Source organism: Natator depressus, chromosome 6 (genome assembly GCF_965152275.1).
Source record: "Natator depressus isolate rNatDep1 chromosome 6, rNatDep2.hap1, whole genome shotgun sequence".
Classification (NCBI taxonomy): domain Eukaryota; kingdom Metazoa; phylum Chordata; order Testudines; family Cheloniidae; genus Natator; species Natator depressus.
This window is the reverse complement of record NC_134239.1, coordinates 56,745,355-56,772,084: the sequence shown is the minus strand read 5'-3', so window position 1 is coordinate 56,772,084 and position 26,730 is coordinate 56,745,355. Positions and strand designations below refer to the sequence as shown.

General features: G+C 48.9%; 1 protein-coding gene across 1 annotated transcript in view; it reads left to right on the top strand.

Moving 5' to 3' along the window:
- ALX4 (ALX homeobox 4) overlaps window positions 1–26,334 on the top strand; it is a 63,885-nt gene extending 37,551 nt beyond the window's left edge. The window contains exons 3-5 of the mRNA XM_074957008.1: window positions 8,133–8,443; window positions 17,845–17,973; window positions 25,659–26,334. Of these exons, the coding sequence (XP_074813109.1) occupies window positions 8,133–8,443; window positions 17,845–17,973; window positions 25,659–25,982 (764 nt within the window). The 3' untranslated portion in view covers window positions 25,983–26,334. The remainder of the gene's footprint in view (window positions 1–8,132; window positions 8,444–17,844; window positions 17,974–25,658) is intronic.
- The last annotated feature ends 396 nt before the right edge of the window (window positions 26,335–26,730 follow it).

Sequence of the window (26,730 nt, the reverse complement as noted above, 5' to 3'; positions counted from 1 at the left end):
GATGACCGTAACTGAACCCTCCTGGCTTTGCTTCTCTCCACCAGTCCTGGCATCATCCTGAACAGGGGCCATAAGAACCAAGTCACTCTATAAAGAAATGTATAATGCTACTATGGGGATCATTTGTGCCATTAAGGCACCGCCTCAGGTTGGAGATTCCTCCTTGACACTCAGAGGCAGTGCATCTGCTACAACATAGCTGCATGGCTAGCTAGCTCCACTGGCCTGTGGTCACTACGCCCCCACCCCTGTCCCTTTCAGAGTGTCTCGATCTCCAGGGGACACAAAAGGAGCTGCTCTTGTGCCATGCTGCTGTGCAGAGAAGAGAGCCCTGCCCTTCCCTTCCTTTGCCTTTCAGAGCAGCAGGGCACAGTCTGGCCTATTGTGCTTTTCACCTGAGGATCTTGTAGCACTTTGCAAATACCTTTAAAGTGTGCCAGCCTGCCTGGAGGTAGTTACATATGTAAGAGTCCATTTTACAGACTAGGACATTATGGCTCAACTTGGCCAGGGTTGTGCACTGACAGAGCTGGGAACAGAGCCCAGGAGTCTCAACCCGCACACGCAGCCCCCGTCTGTAACCACTAGAATGGCTCTCATCTAATCATGTGATCTGCAGTCCCGCAGTCAGATTTTTTTATCCCGCCCTACAGATGAAAGGTATGTAGAGGGTCTGAGTGAGTATCACATTCTGATTATTTATGTAAAGTACATTTTAATTCCTTCTCATTCTTAGCACGGATGATCATCTCTATTGGACTGTGGAATTGTCTCCCCAAAGCACATGGTGGGTTCCCCACCACCTGGGACTTTTACAACTAGACTGCACAAATCTCTGGAGAAGATACCAAAGGAACAATCTTGCTTTGACACCCAAAAGGAATGAACTAGCTTTTTCTCCTTCGAATTTCTGAGAGTCACATATTTGGGTGTATTTCCAAGAGATAGGACACTAGGACCCAGGGCTCCTGAGTTCTAGTCTTAGCTCTGCCCATCACACCCTGCATGACCTTGGGCAAGGAACATCCCTGCTCTGTGCCTCAGTTTCCCCTTCTGTAAAATGAGGCAATTAACACGGTATCCCCCATTGTACCGTGTTGAGATCTTCACACAAAAAGCACCTAATAAGGGCAAAATATTCAGTATACGTTATTCTAAAGATACCCCTTGTCCCTCTAGCCAGTCCAAGTAAAGGGAGGGAAGAGTGACAAAAGAAGGGTGGGAGGAAGAGAAGGTTTTGTTACAAATTCTGCAACCATCACTAAGTCCTTGCTACTGCAGGTTCTGCCTGTCACCTGGCACCATCTTGAAGGTAGCCAGTTCAAGAGTCTCTACAGGCAGGGTGAGGGCAGGGTAGCTCAGCTCTGCTGTTCAGGCGTGAAAACAATCACCCTTGTCAAAAAAGAATCCTCTGAGAAATATCCCATGAAATAAGGGCAACAAATAAAGGGCTGGAGGGCTGGAGGACTTGAAAGGAAAGGAGGCTAAGGGGGTTTGGAACTGACCCCACGAAGCCAGGGCAATCCCTGCTACTGACAGATCCAGTATATATTGTCCTTGGGGTTGCATAACAGTGCTGTTTGTAAATCAAGGGCTGTTTGCTTTCAGCTGAGCTAAATATCTCCACTGAATGCCCTGGGTCCAACCCCTAGCTGCAGTTTATGTTATGCAATCAACGAAGTTAGATCAAACCCAGTGCTCTCCTATGTTGCTGTGTGTGGTTTTTTTCCCCTTCCCTCCTGTAGTCATTATTAGGGCCTGCAGGCCACAGCCCCTCCCCCCCACCCTGGGCCTAGTGAACAGGGAAAGAAGACATAGAGGGTGAAGGTGGGGGGGGGGAGGCTTGGCAGATGGCAGCTGACCACTTCTCCAAGCCATTGTTCTCAGGCTGCTCCACTGCCAGTTCCACAGAGGGAATTTGCGTGGCTCTGGTTTGATGGGCAGAGCCCTTCCAATTCTGGCTCTTCTGCCTTGTCTCCCTTCCTTGCTTCCCTGGCCCTCCCTACTGCTACAGAAGTACTTGCATGTCCCTGTCACACATGCTTCTTTCCCCTTGAAGACTAACTGCTGGAGGTTCAGGCTGCTGGCTTTATGAGTCCAGTGTATACAAATGCCTGGGCAGCTACGTGTTGCACCTACATATATGTACCATCCCATGCTCCACACACTGAAAGTGCCCCTCCCTCCTTCTCTGTGGCATAGCTGCAAAGTAACAACCACAGCAGAAGTCAGTGCTCCAACCCCGCTGGGAATGGCATAGCCACTGGCCTCTCCATCTGGGCTGTCAAGACACCCTGTCATTACCAGGTGGGCCAGATTCACCCCTGCATCTGCAAGAGCAGCTGCGCCTTGGAGGACTTTGGCAGTACCACTGCCACCATCCCCAGGCAATTGCATTCAGGGAGGTCTGCTTCAAAATCCAGCCAGGATGCCATATGAGCTTTGTTAGCAGAGGGCACTTAGTGGAGGAGTTCAATTATTTGGCTGCCCCGTTCCCTCCCCCCCCCACCACCACCACACACACACACTGGGGGTAGCATCAGCTGGTTCCAGATCTCCAGCTAGAGAAGGGGGGGATTTAGGCAGCTAATGCAGTGTGCCTCCATTCCTGGTGGACGTTCTGTGCCAATATAGAACTCCTTGTGCTTCTGGAACCTAAGGGTTAAATCCAGGCCAGTGGCTTATTCATGGGAGAGAATAAAGTGCAGGGCCAAATTCTCCTCTCAGTGAATGCAATGCAATGCATCAAAGTCAACAAAATTATCTCAGTGTCATGAAGAGGAGAATTTGGCATATATACAACACCATCCACTCAGATCTCAAAGCACTTTATAAACACAGAGAGTCATATTCTACAGTCATTAATCAACAGTATTGCTCCATTAAGATGACCTGAATTGTTTAATCCCCCAAAATTATGATGCAGAGGTAACTCTTGTTGCCCGCTGTCATGGAGAGGTGTGCCTGTGCAGGGTAATTTGGGGGAGAAGCTATTTCCTTAGATTGCATCCTCTCTCTCTCATGTCATTTTTTTCCTCTGGGGTGATTCTCCTCCTAGCAACACAGTTTACTGCAAACAGGGAGGGACAAACCTCAAACTGTTTGGAGCAAGCCTGGGTTCAGAACAGATGCTTCCCCAATTATTTGAGCCATTTAAGACTCTAAGACAGGGCAGAAGATCTCATGGGGAAAGACTTCCCTGCAAAATGTCCTTTTCTTAGACTTCTACTTATTAGATCAGCTAGAACTTGATAGTACTGGATCAACCAAAATAAATAGACGGGGGGAGAATGAACTGAGATTCTTGGAACCCCCCAAAAGACAAGGCTTAGATCTACTAAATATCTATAGCCTGTCCTGCCCCTATTTCCTACTCCTGTCCTGCCACTTCCAAAATTCTGCCTGTGCATCTTTTCTTATGTTCCCCATGTGTCTCCTTCTTCCAGTTGTCTTTGTCCTTCTTTCACCTTTGGATGCATAGCGAGTGCCCTCCCGGTCACTTCCCAATCCCTTCTGACAAGCTGTTCCACCAGCTCTGCCCATGACAACAGCCACATTACACTCTCTGATTTTTCACCTGAATTGTGCCTGTCTATCTCCTTAGATCATGAGAATAGGAGGAGGGATTTTGTCTGTTTTCCTGTTGCAAATCCCCACATGTGCCCTCAAATATGTGCTTGTGATAAAACCCCATGTGCAATGAATGAGTTATAAGGAGGTTGTAACCAGGCACGAGTGTCTGAAAAATGCAAGGGGGGTGGTTAAGGTGGTACTGGTACAAGGCGGACTGAGCTAAGGGTAGTGGGTTGACAACTTGGCTGAATAGCATAGACAATGTCCTAATGGTGAAAGCCATTAGGACATTTAGAATTGTTGCCCAAGGATAGTGATGGAAGCCCCTTGCCTCAAGATGTTTCAAAGCTGGCTAGAGAATAGACTGTAGGGAACAATCTTGAATTGGTAAAGGGGTTATGGATGAGAAGACCTAATGCACCGTTTCCATCTTTAACTTCCCGGACTCTAATATATGGAATTCAAAATTAAACTTGAAAAGTTTGCCGATTCCACCCTCTCTTCTCTCATAGAATCATAGAAGATTAGGGTTGGAAGAGAGCTCAGGAGGTCATTTAGTCCAACCCCCTGCTCAAAGCAGGACCATCCCAACTAAATCATCCCAGCCAGAGCTTTGTCAAGCCAGCCCTTGAAAACCTCTAAGGATGGAGATTCCACCACCTCCCTAGGAAACCCATTCCAGTGCTTCACCACCCTCCTCGTGAAATAGTGTTTCCTAATATCCAACCAGACCTCCTGCACTGCAACTTGAGACCATTGCTCCTTGTTCGGTCAGCTGCCACCACTGAGAACTGCTGGGCTCCATCCTTTTTGGAACCCCCTTCAGGTAGTTGAAGGCTGCTATCAAATCTCCCCTCACTCTTCTCTTCTGCAGACTAAACAAGCCCAGTTCCCTCAGCCTCTCCTCGTAAGTCATGTGCCCCAGCCCCCTGATCATTTTTGTTGCCCTCCGCTGGACTTTCTCCTATTTGTCCACATCCCTTCTGTAGTGTGGGGCCCAAAACTAGATGCAGTACTCTAGATGTGTCCTCACCAGTGCCAAATAGAGGGAAATAATCACTTCCCTCGATCTGCTGGCAACGCTCCTACTAATGCAGCCCAATATGCCATTAGCCTTCTTGGCAACAAGGGCACACGGCTGACTCATATCCAGTTTCTCATCCACTGTAATCCCCAGGTCCTTTTCTGCAGAACTGCCAGTCGGTCCCCAGCCTGTAGCGGTTCAGTTCAGCTTTCCCCTTTATTCTGCTACAGTCACTGATTAGCAAAGTTAGCCGTGAAGTAATGGGAGTAATCTGGCTGAGGAGCTGTGATTCTTAACCACATCACGCTCCACTGTACTCAGTCTTTGCAAAATGTGCTTTGGAAAACCCTTACATGTCACAGGCTTGCAAAATCCATGTACAGTACAGGTTAGGGCAGCCCACAGTGTGACTAAGAGAGTTCTACAGTGTGCAGACACACCCTGTGTTCAACACAAGGGGTCATCCCAGATCCCAGAATGCAGTGCTCCACCTTGACTTGCCAGGCCAGGCCAGGCCACTTGGAGCACTGTATGCTGGGAACTATAGTTGCCTGGAGATGTCCTTCCCTGTTGAAGAGAGGAGTAGCAAAATCTGCTCCATTCTATGCAGATTACGCATGGCCATTGGGCTCATAGCACAATGCTGAGCCAAGTGTGGACATCTCTGGTATAGGACCCGGCTAGGACAACCCAAATTAACCACTCCCATAGACGGGACTGTGGGGAGGAGGTGGGTACACACCAGGCTGGCACTGCTCAGACATTAGTGCAACAGCACAAGTACTAGGGCAGGGCGGAGTGAGCAAGTTGATAGCCACATACTCACCCAGTCACCTGGAGTCCTGACAAGTCTGACCCTATCTTAGATTGGGCTTAAAACCCAGCTGTTCCAGAGCGGGAGCTGTGTTCCGCTCAAAGCGGTGACATGGCAACACAAATCAGCTGTGGCTAAATGAACCAATAAGACATGGCAAGGTGTAAAGTAGTGTGTATGAATTCACACCTAGTATGTCGAGGGAGGGCCGTCAGCACAACCAGGCTGGATTTATACCCCACCCTTCCTACCCTCGCAAGTGGGGTCTAGTTGCTTTGGAATGAAATGTTAGGTTGGAGAAATATATATATAATGACTCTGTTGATGAGAGCAATAAGAGATTTATTATTCTTTCTTACATGCATATGATTTATTATTTTACAGAGCCCCTCAAGTGTGTCTAGCATGTTCTGGTCAATTATAAAATGAGAGCTACCTGCCCTATATTGTACATGCTGTAGTCTATTTAATAAATCATCTAGCAATTACATAGCACATCGTGTGTTCACAGTTCTTTACAATTATTCACTGATTAATCCTCAAACATTTAAACAGGTGTGCACTGTAGGGTTCCCATTTTATAGATGGGGACTGCGAGCCATGGAGAGAGGTTAAATGAGTTGTCCATGGTTCCAGAGGCAGTTGCTAGTGGACCTGGGATTAGCAAGTGGGACTTCCTAATTCCCATTATTTAACCATGGTGACTTCCATCCCATAGGATCCCGAAGCCATTACCTGTATAAAGATCACCTCACCCACCACTGAAAGTCAGCCACCTCTGGCATGGAACATGGTAGCTGTTTAACAGCTGACAGGGACTTACATGACAGTTGGGGAGAGAAAGTAAAGGAACAATTCATATCCAGTTAAAAGATTGTCAATAAGATCCTTCCCTTTATCATTGCATTTAAAGAAATAAAACATAATTTTTCTTTTCTTTTATGTACATAGCTCTAGGTATGTTTTTAAAGAAGCCTCAAAGAGGTTCTAGCCTTCAGGACAGGGGTTGAGAGAGAAATTAACACACATTACCAATAAAATTATTAACCTCTTTCTTCACTCTACTGTTTTTATATGTCACTTGGTTAATTATTAATTACGGGGGACAGCCTGATGGGAAGCAGCAAGTGGATTCCCTTTGTTTCTCTGCGGCTGGAAACTGAATTGGGGTGTTGTTGTTTTTCTGTTCTATTACCTTATCACTTTCTTCAGTGATTGCTATCATTTTCTTCTTCCTCCTCTCTTCCAAAAATTGTTGAAGCCCTAACAAAACATAGTGGGTCTGGTTCCCCTCTCATTTTCACTGGTGTAAATCAGAGTAATTCTCCTGATGCCAGTGACGCTATATGAGTGTACATGACAGGGGAACAGGGCCTATTGAACATAATATGTAGCTACCATTTGCAGTTGTTTTTCTAGCAACCTGTATTCAACAGGAGAAGATGCATGGTCCAGAAGTTAGGCTGCTGACCTGGGATGTCCAGGTTCAGTCCCTTGCTCTGCTATTGATTTCCTACATGGCCTTGCTCAAATCTCTCTGCCTTCCAATGCTTCAGTTCCCCCTGTGTAGAATGGAACAATGGGGGGGGGGGTGCTGTGAGGGTGAATACACTAAAGACTGTGAGGTGCTCAGCTAACATGGTAATGGCCGTATATGCACTGTAGAGAGATTTAGTTCAGATGACCTATTCCCATAGGAGGGAGCAGATTGCACTCATCTGAACTGGAAATGATAGCCATTCCATACGCTGTTACCCCTTTTGGTACACAGGAGTCTATGCTGGACGCGCAGGTCTATGGAGGGTGATATTGCTTTGATCAGCCTTCACTGGCATAATAAACATCATCTGAAATTTAAAAATACAATTAGAGTCAAATTTGACCCCCACAGACCAGATACTGAGAGCCCCCAAAACCCTGGGAAAGTTCCATCCTGAGGTCGAGCTCTAGTGACAGTCAGTCCTCGGGAAATCAGCAAAGGCAAGGAGGTTTGAGTTGGTTTGGTGCTCAATCTGTGTAAATCTCAGCAATTTCCCTTTGTAGACAGCTGCAGGAACCTGCCTCTGTTTCCACTCTATGGTGTGGGCTTCACCAGGCCTCCTACATTTGGCTGTGAGTTTCACATTGAAACGGGCTTCCAAAACTCCAACCGGAACTGGGTGGGAGAGGCCCAGTTTGGCTCCATTCTTTCCAGGGACGTTCTGAGCAGGTGGAATCCTTATCCCTCCTCCTCCCTATGGAGTCACGGGCTGCTTCGGTCTGCTTCTGCCCGCTGGTGGCATCAGTCTCAATTTCTGCCATGGGTTTCATCTGAGGCATTATTACCAGACTCGCAAAATTCCAACTGAATATAAATTAAGGTGTTGTTAATCTTCCCTTATGCCATAAAAAGAGTCCCCCTCTCTCTCCCGCTCTTCCCATTCATCTCCCAGCCCTCTCGTGTTCTAGCTCTAATCCAAGCCCCACAGCCCTGTTTCTCTCCTCATGTCCCTCTCCTTTCTCAGGGCCCCATTCTCCCATTGGCCTCTGTTCCTTCCCTCACCCCATCTCTAACACTCCCTCCTTCCTCCTCACCCATCTGATCCTTGCTCTATCTGTTAATTTTTCTTTTCCCTACTGGAGTGACTCCTGTTCAAACTGATTCATTTGTCCTGGGCTTTACATTCTTTTCTTTCTCTCTCTCCCTCTATCCCTGTTTCCCCCTCTCTCCCATACAAACAGGGAAAGAGAGCTCCTTGGGAGAGGCTGAGTTACAGCCAAGCTCTGACCCTGCGGGAATGGACGGCAGCTACCTCAGTGTGAAGGAGGCCGGGGTGAAGGTGCCCCAGGACAGGGCCAGCACTGACCTCCCCAGCCCCATGGACAAGACCGACTCGGAGAGCAACAAGGGCAAGAAGCGGCGGAACCGCACCACCTTCACCAGCTACCAGCTGGAGGAGCTGGAGAAAGTCTTCCAGAAGACCCACTACCCAGACGTCTATGCCAGGGAGCAGCTAGCCATGAGGACCGATCTCACTGAGGCCCGAGTACAGGTAATGGGGGAAGCTTTGGGGTGGATGGGAGCAGTGGGGTTTTCAGTGTGTGAATGAAGAATATTCCAGGCAGCAAGATAATGAGTCTTATAATTCACTGGGACTTAACAGATCTGGAATATGGCTCTGTATTACAATGTTACATCTTAGCCGAGGTTGCCTAGAACCTCACCCCTAATTCCACTTAAACTTACAGCCTACGGGGCTGTACCCAAAGTCCATGCTACAGACTCATGCTCTTCTCTTAGGCAATGGGCATCAACAGACCAAGATACAGGGAACCTTATTTCTGCCTGGTGTTAGTGCAGACTTCTTTGTTTTGGATTAGAATCCTCTGAGGTTCACAGAGGAGCGTGCTGTTCCTTGAGTTAATGGAGCAGTTTTGCAAGCAACAAGGCAGCAGGTAGTCTTCAGCGATAGTTACTCCAGCAAGGCTCTCATGTAAATTATTTTGCTCCAAAAGAATCAGATGGGGACACCAGCTCACTAGCCACGGTGGCGCCAACCTTTCTCATGCTACATCCCATTGCTGGCAAGGTGGGGGAGGCAGAGGTCATCATGACCTGCCAGGCCAGGGATGCAGAGACAGAGAATGCAGAGACACAATTGAAATGGGTTTTGCTGCCTGGTTGGCCGAGCAGGCTCAGAGACAAAGCAGGAAGCCTATTGTTTGGGGGCAAAAAGGTATGGCTGCCACCTCCAAAAGAACAGGGGAGTCCAATAACAACCCCAGGCTGCAAAGCTGCCAGGTCTCACACAGTTGTAAGCTGAGGCTTCATCAGGGCTTGCATAGACGAGATCCCAGGAAGTGGCTATTGATAGTATTTTTTGGAGACACATCGCAAATGCTGATGGTTTCTCCTGGAGGTCCGGGTACAATCTCAGGTTTACTGATCACATGCTGCACAGACTGACTTCTTTTGCTCAGGAGCGGCAATCCTATGTCAGTAGTAGTGGGAGGGGGGACTCTCCTTCTCATGCTCAGCCCAGAGCCTCTGGTTCATGCATCTTAGCTTCTCCAAGGGTACTCCAGAGGGTGTAGAGGAGAGGATTTGGTACCTGATCTTCCATGGCCTTGCATGTTTCATCATCGTTCACACCTGTGCACAGTGAGTGATAGTACTGTACACTTTGCCCTAGTAGTGGCAATGACAACACAGAGTGCAAGGCTGCAGTGAGTTGGGCCCTGTACATGTTTGAGGGAATGAATGATCTTCCCTTCTAGAGTTTGGCCTGTAGACAGGTTAGGGGGCCTACCGCTGCTGTTAACTAATGGAGCACTCCCTCATCTCTACAGTGACAGAAGCTTGTATTCTGGAGCCAAAGGACCGGGGTTCTAGGCCTGGCTCATGTGTGAGAGACTTAGCTAATATTTGTGTCTGTTGTCTGCAGACCTGGGTTTTGTTAAAATGGAGTGACCAGATTGTTAATCGTACGCTCCAAAGCCGACCAGCTTTGCCCTGCTGCTGCCCCTCCACTTAAGACCTGTGCCAGAGAAAGGTGGCCTACAGAACTGAGGGTGACAGAAACTGTCCTGAGAATGGGCAGGGATCTGTGGAGATGGAGGAAGTGGCCAAGGTCACTGGAGTCCTTTACCTAAGGAAGCTCAAGCTGCAAGAAACAAGAGAAAACCTAGTGTTAGAACACACAACAAGTTACCTGAGTCCCCACCATGGTATTTTTTTCACCTGCCAAATGGTGGCAACATACTTGAATGGATTTCACCTGCCACATGAGCCCCTTTTCCTGGTGGCTACCAATCACCATAGCTCCATTGACTTTGATGGAAGTTTGCTGCCTGAGGCTCTAACCTGTAGTGTGTGACTGTGTGGCTGGCCCATAACCGAACCTGAGACTCCAACAGGGAGCTTTATGGTCCCTAAGGAGCAGATATTGTAATAGGTGAACCAAAAGCCAGACCTTTCTTCTCCCTAGCCTGATGGGGAGGAGATGAGGTGGTCTGTGCTGTGACTTGCCTCAGTAAAAGCCTGGCCTGGTCCTGGAACTGCCTTCCCTCTGGCCAAGCTGGTCTCCCTCCAGAACTAAACAGTCCCCAAAGCACAAGGTTGTAGCAGAGACAGAGCCCAGACAGACAAGTCACTGGTCTGGTTCTTTCCAAACCTCTCCCCAGCTCACACTTTGCGAGTGAAATACCCGACTGGGAGCCAGGCACCTGGAGAAGAACTCACCCCACCAGCAGGCCCGGCACAGTGGGCTCTGTCTGCGGAGCTCTGGAATGGAGTGTCTTTGGAAATCATTCCACAGCTTGGCCCCTTTCCAGACACTGAAGAGGCCACTTTTCTGCCTGCTTTGGATTCTAATCTCCACAGCTGGTGTCTACAGGCAATAAAGCTGAGTTTCCCCTGAGGTGCAGCGTGCTGTTCGTTTTCTCACTCCCCACCTGCAGATGCCCCTGAACCTTATTTAAAGGAGCCAGCTAGCTGAGATATCGCATGGTCCAAACTGCAGCGACCTTAGTAGTCGACAATCCCAATGTGCTGCAAGGTTGCTGCAGTGACAGGGGCACCTTTACAAAAGTAAGCACTCAACAAACTTCTCCTACCCTTACATGCTACATGTAAACAAAGGCAGGAAGGCATGCAACCTCCAGCATAGCTTTTTCCCCTTCAATTATTCTGGGCCATGGAGGTTCTCCTGGAGTCAGAAGGAAGTTACAGAACTATAGAACCATGGAAGCTAAAGTCTCTGGGCCCTCTTGGAAATACCCATAGGGAGTAAATGCTTGGTAACAAACTTTTAAACAGGGGCAGCAGGGGAAGGAAAGGCTGGGGCTAGGACGGGGATGATGGGTCAGGCACAAAAGGTTGCTCCCCCAAAGAGGGCCGCTGGCCATGTCTATGCATTTCCTTCTGCTCCCCCTCTCCCATAAGTGGGTGGTGAGCCCCCCTGAGCAGCACTGCAGCTTGGCGTGTGTCTATCACAAATAACCTACCACGGAAACCAGTACGGTGTAAGAGGCTGAGACAAATCTGTAGGACTTAGTGGATCAATGCAACTAGGTACCAACTCTCCCTCCAAGTCCAGGACCCCTGCCTTGCTTCCTCCCTCAGGTCCCCACTCCTGGAGTCCCACCTACTTTTCCTTATATGGATCTGGTCTAGTTCTTTGGTGTGAGAGCTGCAGAAGGCTATGTGACCAGGGACAGGATCCCAAGGGGGCTCTTTGAGGTTTGATTGATCCCACATATATTGAGAAATATATAACCCAACTGCATGACCCTCCACCACACCCCATAAAACACACACACACACACACACACACACACACGCACAGCTCCTTCCTTGGGCACATGTGCGCAGATCTTCTGTCAGACACCCATCCCTATACATAAATGCACACACAGACATCATTGCACCCCCCCACCTGTCTGATGCATTCACACACACCATTGCGAAGTCTCCATCCCTGCATATATGCACATGCACACACACAGAGGTACACACTTGTGTACACACACGTACCACTGAGCCTCCCCCTCCCCAGGCATACCCATACAATTGCTTATATGCAGCCCCTCCCAACCTCCATTCAGTGCACCCCAGCTCAATACCAGCACATGAGCATACCTCTCACTGGCTGCAAGTTTCTCTTTGGCAGACAGTAGCTGTGATTCGGGTTTGCCACCTCCGTATGGGGTCAGCGCCAGGGAATGTCACCCCACTGCCCCTCCCCAGGGCAGGCCTCCTTATTGCAGGGCTGTTAATGAAAATCTTTTCAGGGTTGACCCTGTGATGCGGCAAGGGCTTGAAAGCAAGGGGGAAATGTCAAACTCTGCTGTAGCAAAAATCACTGCCTTGATAAAAAAAGCAAAGCAAAGCAAGAAGTAATATATCTTGATCCCTTTTCCCCCATAAAACCCTGGGAGGCTGGTGGAAGGAGCGGAAAGACTGAGCTAAGCCTGCAGGAAATTAAACATGAAATGAAAACAAGCTCAAGTTATTCAATTCTCTCATCCCAGGCTCCAATTTCCCATTCCAGGCCACTGATAAAATGGTGTCCAGTTTCAGTGCTTAAGGATGAATTCTGGCTCTGTTCTTGCAGGCTGGAAAGTGAAGGGCTTGTGGCCCTCACCAAGGGAAGGGGAGACAGCCTGGCCTTGAAAAGGGAGGAGCTGAGACAGACAGACACTGACAGACTGTGAGCCTGAGCGTGAGAGAGAAAAGGGCAGCGAGAGAGGAAGAAAAAGAGACAGAGACCGTGAGAAAGAGAAAGATAGACAAGAGGCAGAGACCATGAGAGAGAGCTTGTGAGGGATTGCAACAGAGAAACAGCTGGAGCTGGACAGTGACAGAGGCAGAGAAATGCAGCCATAGACAGGGAGCCAGAAACCCAAAGAGCTTCCCCTAGAGCTGAGCCCAGCCCCAGCCTCAGCCCCAACCCCTGCTCCCTGAATGTTGAAGCGTGTGGGGGTTGGCTCTGAAATCCAGATCTCAATTCTGCAGAATGAGCCCCTCTTTCCTTTAACTATACTGAGCTCCTCACCCCCTCTCCCCCATCACTTCTGTTGGCATCAGAAGCATAGGGGGATGTAAGCATGGGAGTGGGGTGTTCAGAATACCCAGCTGACCACTGTGAGGAGGGGGAACATTTTCCCGCTGTGTGAGAACAGGCAGCACCAGCTGAATGGGGGGACTGCAGAGGGGTGGAGAGGAGGAAGTTACTGACCTCTTTGTTACAAACTATTCCCTGCCTCCCCTACCCCCAATATCTATCCATGTATATGGATCGATGTACCACTATAAGGCTAGATGTGTATGGAGACATAGACCATTTATTCTAGTCTATAGATTTTACAGGACTGATTTGTTCCTGTGCTAGATCACAGCTTGTCAACATGCAGCCTGCAGGTGAAGAACACGCTACACTACACTGCTACCATTAGCATGGAGCTGCAGACCACGGTCCGGTCCGCACTGCTGCCTCCTGATCCTAGTGGATAGGCCACATTGCATGCTGGGACCTGTAGTCTCCTCACTATTAAAGGTGCCCCGCTAAGAAAAGTACATTGGGTTTGTACCATTTTCTGTTTCTTTCGAATTCGCTGAGAAGGCCTGGAAAGGTTTGTTTTCTTTCCTTGCTTAGAGCATTATATTATATGTCTTGTCTGCCCTGTTTTTCCTGGAAGACTTTATGGAAGACTGGAGGCCTAACAGGTTTATGAGAACAAAGCTACAAAGCAACTAAAACATGACAGAGCAAAGGGACTGGGATTGTTTAAAGCATCTGGGTTTTGTAAACACTAGTTGAAGCTGAATGCCTGAATAAACAGCGGGGAGGAAAGCTCGGTGTTAAAAATAAAACACTTCCCCCCCCTACCCACAAAGGGCTCAGAAAACTCCCACTTCATAAGTGAGACCTTCATCCAGAGTTTTGCTGGAGGTTTCCCTGAAGAGACCTAAGGTCTCTGGTATTTCAAGACCCAAAACAACAAAAGAGAGCGCTGTGCGCTGTTTTTATTCCTTTGACGTTTTCCTGTAAAGCTGAAGGGTGCCGGGGTATGCTCAGTTTCATACAGATTAGCAGCCAGACGCTGTCCTAGGCTCTGGCAGTGTAAAGGAGACCTAAAGTCAGAATATCAGGACACTTAAGGATTTCCCTTGCCTGGGGAAGTCCCGGGTAGCATAGAGTTGCCAGAATGGGACGCACTCTGTTGTGACTCAGTGGGGCGCTCAGGTGTGTGGGATGGGGGATGTGCACTTTGCATGAGACAGTCATATGTGTTTGTCATGCTCAGAGATGGGCACATGTGTGTGGCATATGTTCTCACCAGCCTTGTGTGCAGTGCACAGCACACCCCCTAGCTGCTACCCATCTTCTATGCACAGCATGGTCTCCCCAGCATAGGGAGTAGCAGGGTCACCACCACTGACTGCATCTGCAGATCAAAGCTCTATGGAGCTGGCCAGCACTGGGACTGGCCTCCAGCTGGGCTGCTCGGAGGTGGGGCCAGTGCTAGCACAAAGCAGACAGATGCCTGGGGCCCCAAACCTGTTCCACTGGGATATTATTCAAATGCAGCATTCTCGCTATATTTCGGAGCCCCCTTTGCTTTCATTACTTCCCGGAAACCTCCTACCTTTGGAGGGGGTGGGGGGGTTGCTAATTGCTGCACAGGATGCAGGCTATCCCTAAATGGGAAGCTGGCCGCTGACAGGGCTGCAGCTAGCAGGCTCCATTGCAGATGCCATTGCATGTATGTGAGTGATCTCCCTGCTGTCCCACTGACAGGTTCTAACCCATCCCCAGACCACATGGCGAGGAGATCGGCTCATAAGCAACGGAGCTGGTTCTCTCCCACGAGCCTGCCTTTGACTTGACTGAACAGTCAGCGCTAAATGCTCCCTGAGCTGCCATGTAGCTCCTGGCAGCTCCTTTCATGCGCCAGCCTGACCTGGGCTTTCCTGCCCCTAGTGACTGCATGCATCTGTCAGAGCCCTTCAAAGCAGCTCTTGATGGATGCGTTTCACTGACCCACAGCTTCAGGAGGCTTTGAACACACAGGAACGGGCTTTACAGGTGTAAAACATGAGTGACTCCATTGAAGTTGTGGTGGATAATCAGCTGAACGGGAGCTCCCAGTGCGATGCTGTGGCCAAATGGGTTAATGTGATCCTTGGCTACCCACACAGAGGAATCTCAAATTGGAGTAGAGAGGTTATTTTACCTCTGTGACCACTGCTGGAATACTGTGTCCCATTCTGGTGTCTGCAAGTCAAGAAGACTATTGATATATTGAAGAGGGTTCAGAGGAGAGCCATGAGAATGATTAAGGGATTAGAAAACCTGCCTAATGCTGATAGACTCAAGGAACTCAACCTATTTTGCTTAACAAAGAGAGGGTTAAGGGGTGGCATGATCACATATCTACATGGGGAACAAATATTTGATAATCGGCTGTTCAATCTTCAGTCAAGCAAAGAAAGGTGTAACATGAGCCAATGGCTGGAAGTTAAAGCTAGACAAATTCAGACTGGATATAAAGTGATAATTTCTAAATTTTTAACAGTGAGAGTAATGAACCATTGAACAATTGATCAAGGGCTGTGTTGGATTCTCCGTCACTGACCATTTGTATGTCAGGATTGACTGTTTTTCTAAAATCTCTACTCTAGGAATTATTGTGGGGAAGTTCAATGGCCTCTATCACACAGGAGGTCAGAACAGATGAGCAAAATGGTCCCTTCTGGCCTTGGGATCTATGAAGTCAGTGGAGTTACATTGATGTGCAGTCAGAAAAAGTCAGATCAGAATCGGGGTCTGAGGCTTTCCACTGCCGAGACAAGACCTGAACAACTAGATTTCAGCTAAGTAGTTATTAAACCTCCATAGATAAACAGCTGTAAAATAAGGGATGTGTGATGATAATACTGACTGAGCACTTTTAAGCATGAAGCAAGTGCCCACTACATTTCATGGAGCTTTACAAATGAGAAAACTAAGGCAGAGAGATTAGTGAGTTACCCAAGACCCTAGAGTTACCCATTGTCAGAGCCGGGATTAAAACTCACGATCTCCTGGGTCCCAGATCTATACTCTGAACTTGGCACCAACAAACAGTCTATTTATTGAAGATCTTCATTTGATCCACATTGCTGATCCTTTGATCCAGAGGGTGATAATTCAGCTCAGCTGAAGGAGCTATCAGGGCAGGAATAGGGAAGCAGACACAGTCCAGTAACGTTCCTGTTCACTCCCAGGATCTCCAAATCAGGGAGGGTTTGGTTAGGGCTAGGCTGAGATCATGGGCAAAAACATCAGTTGGCCCAAATGAGTCTTGTTAGAAGTTGCCCAGCACAGCCCCAACGCAGTGAGTCTCCTGTGGCAGGCAGTGGGGTGCAGTATGGAAGAAGCTGGCACTACTGCTACCTGATCAGTAGCTAAGTACATGAATTGACAGAGGCTGCACTAGCCACAGGCAAACAAGGAAGCTGCTAGGGTGACAGATGTGGCCCAGGCACCCCCGATGGAGGAGCAGCTGAGCCAAACCTGAGTGGCACTGTGACCGCCATACACCAGGTTATTACACCATTCCCTTAAATTTGGTCCAGCTGCCCTTCCATCATGACAGAGGGGCAGCTGGGACAAATTGGAGTGGCGTGGCGGGGGGGAACCCTGAAGTGTTGTGTAGGGGGCAGACTGCCAGGAGGGGCCTCTGTGAATTGAGACTCCAGGGCTGTTGAGCTCTTACGTACTTTTATACAGCACCTCTCACCTAATAGGAATGAATTAATATACACAGCAACCAGGAGAGGTGGGTCAGGATTATCATCTTTATAGAGAGGGGATAGGACATGCCCAAGGTCACAGAGAGTCAGTAGCAGAGCTAGGACTGGAATCCAAGTTTCGTCACTCCTGGATCAGCATCATTTCCATTGGATCTCTCTGCCCTACTGTAAAAATAATACCAGGTTTATACATGAGACAACTATGCTTTTCCTTTCATTCAAGGAATTTTTTCAGTGGATTTCTATGGCTCACACAGGAATCCCTTGCACCAGAAAGATCCAACAATGGAAAAACCCAGATCTCAGCTCTGTAAATGTAGAGGAGATTCTCTTCCCTCGTGAACTAGGAAGTGTTTCCTACTTCCCTTCATCTTAGGAGGAAGCTCAGTTCTCAAGGACTGGGATCCTCGAGAAAGAGGGAAGTTTCCATCTATTTTTTGTGAAAACAATTTGTTGGGGGATTTACAATTTCCCCAGAGTGTCAGAAAGTGGGATCAGCAGCCATGGGACCCCTGGAATGAAACTGAACAGAAAGTGAAAATGACAGGGCTAGTGTCTTTCTCTGAGCTGATGAAGGTGCTGAAAGAAACCACACCGGATTATTGGTACAAAGAAAAAAACAGATTTTAAAATTCTTTCCAGTTGACTAATGTCTGGGCGGGGACTTATCAGTGATGCAGGGACATTCGTCTCAACAGCATCTCTTTTACTTTAGCAGGTAAGAAATTGCATCTAGCCAAAAATAAGCAAGAGACTCTGATTCACCGAATTCTAGGGCAAGCAGTTGCCTTATATGGGAGCTCAAGTGGGTGACTAGATATCTAGAACTGGGATTTGGGGCCCACTTCCATTGTATTGAAATCAAAGGAAGTTAGGAGCCTAAATACCTTTGAGATTTGGGCCTTTGTGCAACTGCATGTGGGCACTTGGCATCATGTTAACATGCCTACAATCGAAAATTGTCCCTTGCCCCCAGTTAGGTTTGGGACTTCTATTGCAAAGCACTCTGGGTACAGCGCAAGAGGTGTTATCTGGCAAAAGTCTCCCCACGTTGGTGTTCCGGGAGCTCTACCCCCCACTCTCTCTGGAGGTGCTTTGAGCTCACTCCTTGCTCCCATCCTCTCTGATCTCTGCCGTCTGTGCTTGTCCCCTCAGGTTTGGTTTCAGAACCGACGGGCAAAATGGAGGAAGCGAGAGCGCTTTGGTCAGATGCAGCAGGTTCGCACCCACTTCTCAACGGCCTATGAGCTGCCCCTCCTGACCCGAGCAGAGAACTATGCCCAGGTGAGTGTCCTCTGCCCTGCCCCACTCCGGCCTCTTGACTGCCCTGTTCAGCTTCTTTCAGTCTCCCCCTCCCTAACCCTGAGGCTATCCATCATTGTGATGCACTGGGGCAATGCTGGCCCCGCTGGGAGGTAGTGGGCCGAGACCAGAGTCACTTCTAGTGTCTGGGCAACAGATGCCTGACACAACATTCACTCATAGTCCCTTGTGCTTCCACAATAAGTCGGTCCTTCTGCTGAAAGACAAACTGTACTGACCCTGTGAGCATCTCAGGCACAGTCTGGGGTAGCACAGTGTGGAGCTATACATCATCCTCTTTCAGACTTACCTCTGCGCTGCTGCCTTCAAAACACTGGCAGCTGATGACTGCTATGCAAGTGGTGCAGTGAAGCCACTGTCTACTGGGCTAATTCTGCTCCTCTTGCTGTTACCTTGTTCTTCCCACTGCCCCCTTCATTTGTCTTCCCTGTTGGCTTCACATGTCCTGTCAGAAACCTAGATTGCATGCTCTCTGGGGCAGGGACGGTCTTGGTGTTTGTACAGCACCTAGCACTGTCAGTTCCTGATCCTGGATTCTACCCCAAAGTGCTGCCGTAATGCAAATCAATACATAGATAACAATTATCATTACACAGCTCTCCCCAGCTCTTAAGAGTGGGCAGGTTGATCTGGATTTCCCATGCCCTAATATAGGGCTGTCCTTTTCAGCCTCCCCTAGGGGCGACACCAAGACCAACCCAACACCAAGCAGCAAGGACAATGATTCATTGGCCACACTCCATTCATTCCAATTCTGTTCTATTCAGTTCTTAAATTATATTCTGTTCTGATCCCTGGATATTTTAGCTCCTGAAAACATTTAATTGGTTTAGAAAAGGTGTGACTGGACCTTTAAAGTCACCCTTAAACAAATTCCCCAGATGTCCCTTCCCTTTTAACACTAGTCCCTGCATGAATCAAGTAGGAGTCATTAGGCGCAGGCGTCTCATCTGTTTCAATCTCCCAGGACAAGCTTGTCCCTCTGTGATATCACCTGATGTAGCCTTCTTATATATTCATGCGGGAGGAGACACCAAACACCCTGCTCAGGGATTCTCCATTTAGCTAGATACTTGTATGTCCCCCTTCAGCACAGCTGAGCACCTCATAATTGGTAATGTATTTATCCTCGTAACACCCTGTGAGATAGGAAAATGCTATTACCCCCCATTTTACCCATAAGGAACAAAGGCACCAAGAGGCTAAGAGTAGGAGCCACAAAAGTAAACCCCAATAGGCACCTAAGCCCCTGTTTTAGTCACTTAAGTTCCTATTTTGGCTCCACTGTGATCCACAAAATTTCCATCAAGTCCATTAGGTACCTAAACTCATTCAGTGACTAAGTTTTCAGGGTAAAAATTCCCTTGCGGCTTGTGTTTCTGACTCTGAGCATGTGCACTGCTGCTTGCCTCTAAGTGCCCGTATGCCTATCTCCCACCTAAGCTGTGGAGCAATTCATGAACCGGGGGAAGACAGGTGTTTGGCCACTTAAGTCACATGCTGGGCCCAATCCCATAGGTGTGCTCAGAGGCTGCCTGCCAGATCAGGTCCCATTCAAAGCCCAGAGTTATTCTCACACTCTGTCTCCCTCTGGCCCACTGACTGTTCCACTATGGATAAATACTTAAATAGTCATTGGACCAAACAGAGAGAGAGAAGATAACTCCCTAGCCCAGTGTTGGGACACCCATCTGGGAGGTGACCCAGGCTCCAGTCCCCCTGCTCCAACCATTCTTTCATTATTTATCACCAGAATAGATTGAGGGAGTCCCCACATGGGACTATCCCATAGCTCAGTAGTTAGAGCACACTCCTGAGAGGTGGGACACCCCTGTTAAAATCCTTTCTCCCTCTCTGCCTGCAAGGGGGTGAACTGAACCTGGGTCTGCCACATCCCAGAGAGAGGTCTAACCACTGGGCTAGAAGGTGGGGGCCCCTCCTTGAGCCATTTTGTGTGGAGCACACGTAACTTGTTCCGCAAGAAATGTCTTAGGTGCCTAAGCCACCTGACTCCAGGCAGCAGGTTCCCTTTCACGGATTTCTAAGCAGAGATAGGCATCTCCTTACAGCTTGCCTTCCATGGGTGGGGGAGGCAGAATTAGCATCTCCCGTTGGCTAACTTAAACAGCTCCCACCTAGTGCTGATATTTGTGGATTGCATTCTTAGGTGCCTATCTTTCCCCATTCATCGTATGGGGGGGGGCTAGGCACTTACCTCCGGCTTTCTTCTTGTGTTCTTCCTGTGATTGTCAAGTTGCCATGACACTCACCATTGCAACGCCTAAGTCCCGTTGGGGATCCCACCCTGAGTGACATGCCCAAGGTCACACTGGGAGCCTGTGCCAGAGCAGAGAATCAAACCTGCCTCTCCCAACGCTTAGGCCAGCACTCTAAAGAGTGACCCAGCCTTCCTCTCCCATGTTCTCAGAAGGCTGCCAAGGGAAGGACTCAAACTCTCAGTGGTAGTTGGGTTCGGTGGCCACAGCATGTCCCCTTGAGCCACCCAGTCTTTGTCATGCAGGATCCAAGAAATCCTGGGGTTTGCCAGGTCAGATGTTTTACAGCTGAGCTTTTGCTCCCCTCAGCTGCTGGGATTTCCCCTCCAACCCTGAGCTGTCAGATGCATGGTTGGCCTTCCTGGAGAGCACAGCAAGCAGGCTTTCCTGCATCAAGGCCAAGAGCACTTGACCTTTCCCCTTGGTTGGCTTCCCCTTTGTATTGGAAGGAATAAGAGGCCCTTATTAAACAGCTGAGAAACACCAAAGGATCTTTCAAGCAAAGGACGCACTAGACCACACTTTGTAACACTCTCTCTTCTGCCTTTGTACTTTCATCGCCTCCCTCACTCCTCACCACCTCCTCCCCCAGCCTAAAAAAATGTACTTTGCAGGAGGTAAAAGGTCAGTAGTGGAACAGAAGCCAGTGATGCTGCCTGCTGAGGAATGTTGGGCTCTTCACACTCTCGCTCCATCTGGATCTTCTCTTGTTGCATTCTTTCATCTTACCCCCCCGCCCAACACACCTATTCCCCAAGGAAGGGCCTCCCGTTGCCAAACACTGCTCTTCTTCTGCAGTATCATTTTGTTTTATTATTAAGATTCAGGATCCCAGATGGCCGGACACTTGAATCTGACTTTGCTTTCTGGGGAGTGGGGGGCACAAGCAGGGGTTTCCTTTTCTCTCTCTAACCAGCCTGCATATGCTAAGCAAAAATTAAGGCAAGCAAATGGGAAATGGTCTGTCCCAGAGACTGCATGCTGACCACACCTGTGTCTCTTCGACAAGCATACTGGAGTGCTGCAAACACTTTATTACCTATTTGTATTACACTAGTACTTAGAGGCCCTCACCAAGGTCAGGGCCCAACTGAGCCAGGAACTGTATGCTCCCAAACGATGGGAACAGCCATGGATACTAGGGTGGCTCCCCAATATGCCCACCTCTTCATGGCCCACTTTGAGGAAGAATTTCTGGACAAATGCACAGTGAAATCAATGGTATATCTGAGATACGTCAATAATATTGTCATCCTCTGGACAGACCTAAGCTCCCTCATAGATTTCCACCATCCATCTATTCAGTTCTCTCTCGAACACTCACTCCTGCACCAGCATCAACTTCCTGGACACCACAATCAGCTTCAGCAATGGAACCCTACTGACAACTACATACAAGAAACCCACAGATCACCATCCTTACCTTCACAGATCCAGTAACCACCCCCAAGGCCCCAAGATATCTGTTATCTACAAACAGGCCCTCAGATATCACAGAATATGCTTCAAGGAGAAAGTCCAGGATACCTACCTTAAAACAAGGACACTCCACCAGAGAAGTAGATCGCATCATGGAATGGGCCACCCAAATACCCCAAGAGAACCTGCTTCCATATCGGAAAAAAAACCAACCTCTGACTGCACACCCCTCGTTGTCACCTATCACCCCACACTGGAACCCATGCAGGGCATCATTAAACAATTACAACCTATACTCGATGGGAACCACATTCTGAAAGAACTCTTTCCTTAATCCACACTTCTGGCCTTCAAACAATCCCCCAGCCTCTCCAAACTCATCATCAGAAGCAAGGTCTTCACAGCCCAGGACCCACAAACTCAATGCAGCACCAAACCCTCCTATAACAATAGATGCAAAACTTGTAGACATATCTCCACTGCTTTGATGATCAACACCCCTCCCCAACACACCTATCAAGATTAATTGGTCCTACTTATGCCTATCACAACACATGGTGTACCTCATCCAATGGACTAAATGCCACAATAAAAACTACATTGGCAAAACCAGAGCATCACTATGCTCTTGCATGAACTCACACAGAAAAATGATAAAGGATGAAAACAACATAACACCTACGGGTGCACACTTGTCACAAAGTGATCACTCCATATCTGACCCCTCAACCCTTGTCCTCAAAGGAAACCTGCACATTACCTTCAAAAGACGAGCATGGGCACCTACATTTTCATAACTTTGCTAGACACTAAAAAGCACGGGCTTAATAAAAACACTGGATTTATGGCTTATTACAACAATCTGGCCAGTGACCACAGGGGTATTAACAAGCCACTTTGCCATAGAATATGCTAAACAAGCTGTTCCTCCTTGTATTTAGCTGTGACGCTCTGCGTACCTTTCCCAGACCTGAAGAAGGGCCTGGTGTAGCTCAAAAGTTTCCTTTTCACCAACAGAAGTGGGCCCAATAAAAGATATTACTTCCCCCACCTTATCTCTGTAATATCCTAGGTCTAATACAGCTACAATGGCATTGCAAGGAACTGAATAGTCATACAACAAGAAACAAGCTCTGACCTAAAGTGCTGGCAGTCTAACTAGAGAAGGCAAAGGGGGCGGGCAGGAAAACGTAGGCGAAGAGAGGTGAAATGGCTTGCTCAGCATCACACAGTAGGGCAGAAGAAGAACCCCAGTCTCCTGAGTCCCAGTCTGCAGCCCTATCGACTAGATTCAATGCCTCTCAGTCAGATTTAGTGTGAATGGGTGCTAGTCCACTGACGTCAGTGGAGCTGCACTCGCTTTTCCATTGGGTCTAAATGTGACCTGCAGGCTTTGAGCAGTAATTTCTGGTCTGGATTGCTAAACTTCTAAACATAATCTGTCGTACCAATAAGTAATTAATTCCCCAAGAAGAGATGTGCCTTGTAAGGGCCTTTACTTAAAGGTGAACGTAATATCCTGGTGATGGCCTTTCTGTATTCCTGCCCAGGACTGTGGAACAGCCAAAGAAGCCTAGCTCAGAGAACCTATTGCAGGTTTCAGCTGGAGCCCAGTGCACATTGGGAAAGGACTTTGCAGATCTACTGGATGCTCTGAGGATCCCCAGACAGTACCTCCTATGGAGGCTGTGTGATTTGTTTTTAGAGTGCTCTCAATCCTCTGGGACATAAGAATGACCTCAAACATTTTTCCCTGCATAAACCAGCATTCTAGGTTCTGCTTTTCCTTGGCCTCAAGTAGTGACTGTGCTAACATCTAAAGCAGGGCAGAGAGCTGACCTCCTTGTGCTGCTTTAGGCATTTGTGGTGTCATTCTTTGTTACAGGGTAAATACCCTGCACTCAAGCCTTGGCAGATAAGTAAAGGCACAGTGATCTGCTGTCTGATGAACCTAGTCCATAGCACCTAATAGTAGCCAATTCTGAGACTGGGGTCAGTTGCACTGGGAAATCCTCTGAAAACTATGAACCTGCTAGCAAATGCTCAGGATGTCATTGTTCTTTCCCTTGACTTGATAAGCCTTCCTGATTTATGTAGATAGCATCTGAAGTCTACGGAGCCTTCCACTTAACCAATTCACTGGTTAATTTGACCCCCCTCTTTAATTTGAACAAAAATCTCTGGACATATGAACACAACCTCGCCCCCCTTCAGTTTGATCATTTCATGCCTATGTTACAAAAAGGGAAGCTTCTCTCCCTAGCTAAGGTAAGTTCATTAGTCAATTCATAAGGAAATTCTGTGGAAGTTGGAAGATGGAAGAGGCCAGGGAAGATCCAGGTGGTGATAAAAGAGTACAGCTACTGAATTAGCATTATTAGCACACCCATGTGCCATGCCTGGTGTGACGTGCACACTGCATGGTTGCATGGATGACTTGACTGAGCACTTTCACCAACCAGCCTGCTAGGAATGGACTTGATGCCAATAGAGCGGATTCCTCTGCATTTCATTGTTGATCTGAGACCTTATGTCATATTGCCATTTTAACCTGAAGACGTGTCCGTCAAATTTCTCAGGTGAAGGGAGGAAGGAGAGTTGACTCAGGTCCCATTTCCCTCCTCCTCCCTGCAAACCACCTGCCTAGCACCACAACGGGAGCCCCTCTCAGCTCCTTAGCCTGCACTTTAGACAGCTGAGAAGCGTTGCTCCCTAGCACCTTCTCCCCAGTGACCTCGGCTCCCTCACCAGCCACACCTTCAGCACACGACTGCTTCTGGCTTCCACAGCAGGAAGTACCTGGCTTAACTTCTTGGGCTCTGCTGCTTCCCTGGGTAGGGCAGACCCAGCAAGTGTAGAATCTGGGGCAAGCCTTTCCCACAGGCCAGGTCAGGAGGGAAATGTCCCAGAAGCAGGCTGGGTGCTTCAGGAGGACCACTCAGTGCTCCCTGCCCTCTCCTCTTCAGCAGCCTCTCCCCAAACCCAGGAACCCATCCCCATGGTGTAAAGCATCTTGGGATTAGCCAGTATCCCTATTCACTGAGCAAAACAGCATGGCCCAACTTCAGCTCAGGTGGTTTTGGGGCTAATATGGCACTCACTCCTTCACTCATGAGTCTCCTGGCTGGGGGATGCTCTGTATGAATCCAGACACGCCCACCCAATGTCTCTGGAAAATGTTCCTTAACACAGAACTGGATTTACTCCCCACACACATTTAAGAATTCTCCCCCTCTGCTCTTACACCTTTCCCTTGCTCGGGGGTTACCTACACCAAGTTCGTGGCTAACGGGCCTTCTTTCAACCCTATTACCTGGCCAGCAGGATTGACAGTCCCAAGTGCTCATAACCAACCCAGGAACAGCAGCTGCCAGACCCCAGAGGGCTGCCGATGTTGCTTGTGCTCTTAGCCCTTTCATTCCCATGGCTCACATGTTCTTTCAAGCTAACCCATTCCAATGGTCAGCAGGTGCTCAGTGTATACGGGGTCATGGGAGCAATTTTCTGGCTGTACCCAGTATATTATGTCAAGCTACATTAAGTGGAGTTTAAAATGAAGGGCTGTGGGGACTGGAAATAGACACAGAATATTTTCCCTCTAGGTCTTTATTCAAATCTAGGCCAGCTTGGCCCAGGTTGCAAGTTGTTCTCATGCAATGGCTGTTTGGGGCCCTCGTGAAATGGGCTGATGGTTTTCAGTCCAGTTTCTGGTGGCCCGGTGTCCAGAGCACAGCTTGCATTAGCTGGCCCCCTTGCTAATGGTCTCAGCTGGGAGACTGACGGGCCACAGACCCTGACTGTCCCTCTCCCCTCTAGAGGGGGCCCCTGTGGGTCAGGGTGGAGGCCCATGGGGGCAACAGAAGCCAGGACTGTTCCTCCCTGTGCTGTACCAGTTCTTCCATCTCCAGGGCTGCCCAGGAGCTAACACTGTGGTTCCTTTTCCTCCCTCAGATCCAGAACCCATCCTGGATTGGCAACAATGGCACTGCCTCCCCCGTGCCCGCCTGCGTGGTCCCCTGTGACACAGTACCCTCCTGCATGTCCCCCCACGGACACCCCCATGCAGCTGGTGGTGTCTCCGAGTTCCTGAGTGTCTCCGGCCCTGGCAGCCACGTGGGACAGACTCACATGGGCAGCCTCTTTGGCACCGCTGGGATCAGCCCGGGCATCAATGGCTATGAGCTGAGCGGCGAGCCTGACCGCAAAACCTCCAGCATTGCGGCCCTGAGGATGAAGGCAAAGGAGCACAGTGCTGCCATCTCCTGGGCGACATGACAGGGCTGCAGCCAACGCCCTCAAGACACTGACAGAGCAAACGGGGACAACCAAAAAAACCCACCATCCGCTTGGACTCAAGACAGCCATTGCCTCCTTGGGGAGCCGAATGCAGCACTTTTAGCTACAGCGAACACGTACCTTACCGTAAGTGGAGTGTTTCAAACGTACACACAGGGAGCTCCCAGCTTCCTGTGCTCAAGCAGGATAAGAGGAAGTGGCGGAATCGCTCCTATCCCAGCTAGACTTGTGTTTTCTTCTAACAGGTGGCGTTTCCCTTTCACTGTCATGCTTGCGTTTGCCAATGACCAGGGCATTTTTCTCCCCATGCCAGAGCGGACTTTCCAATCAACCGCCCATCATTTTCAGTTGATTTCCCCCTCCCTCCACCCATGTGTTGAAGTGTCTTTTCTAATCCATTTTATTCTGTCCCATACAGGCAACAAGTGTGGGGGGTGATGCCTGGCACCAGCAAGGAGGCACCTCCTGGCGGTGGCGGGGGGGGGGCCGCAGGGCCATCACTCTTGGCCTCTTAGCAGGAGTCACAACTAGCGATTTGAGTTTGCAATAGAGCTGGGGGGAGAATCTTGGTCCAAAAGAAAGAGAAATTACCCTCATTGACTCCTGCCCTGGTTCCTCTCCGTGTTGCACAAGCTTAGCTGAAGCAAGGACTTGCAGAGACACTAAGGGAGGATGGGGAAAGGGATGGCATGTCTTTCCCTACAGAGCTAAGTACCACCATTGCTGG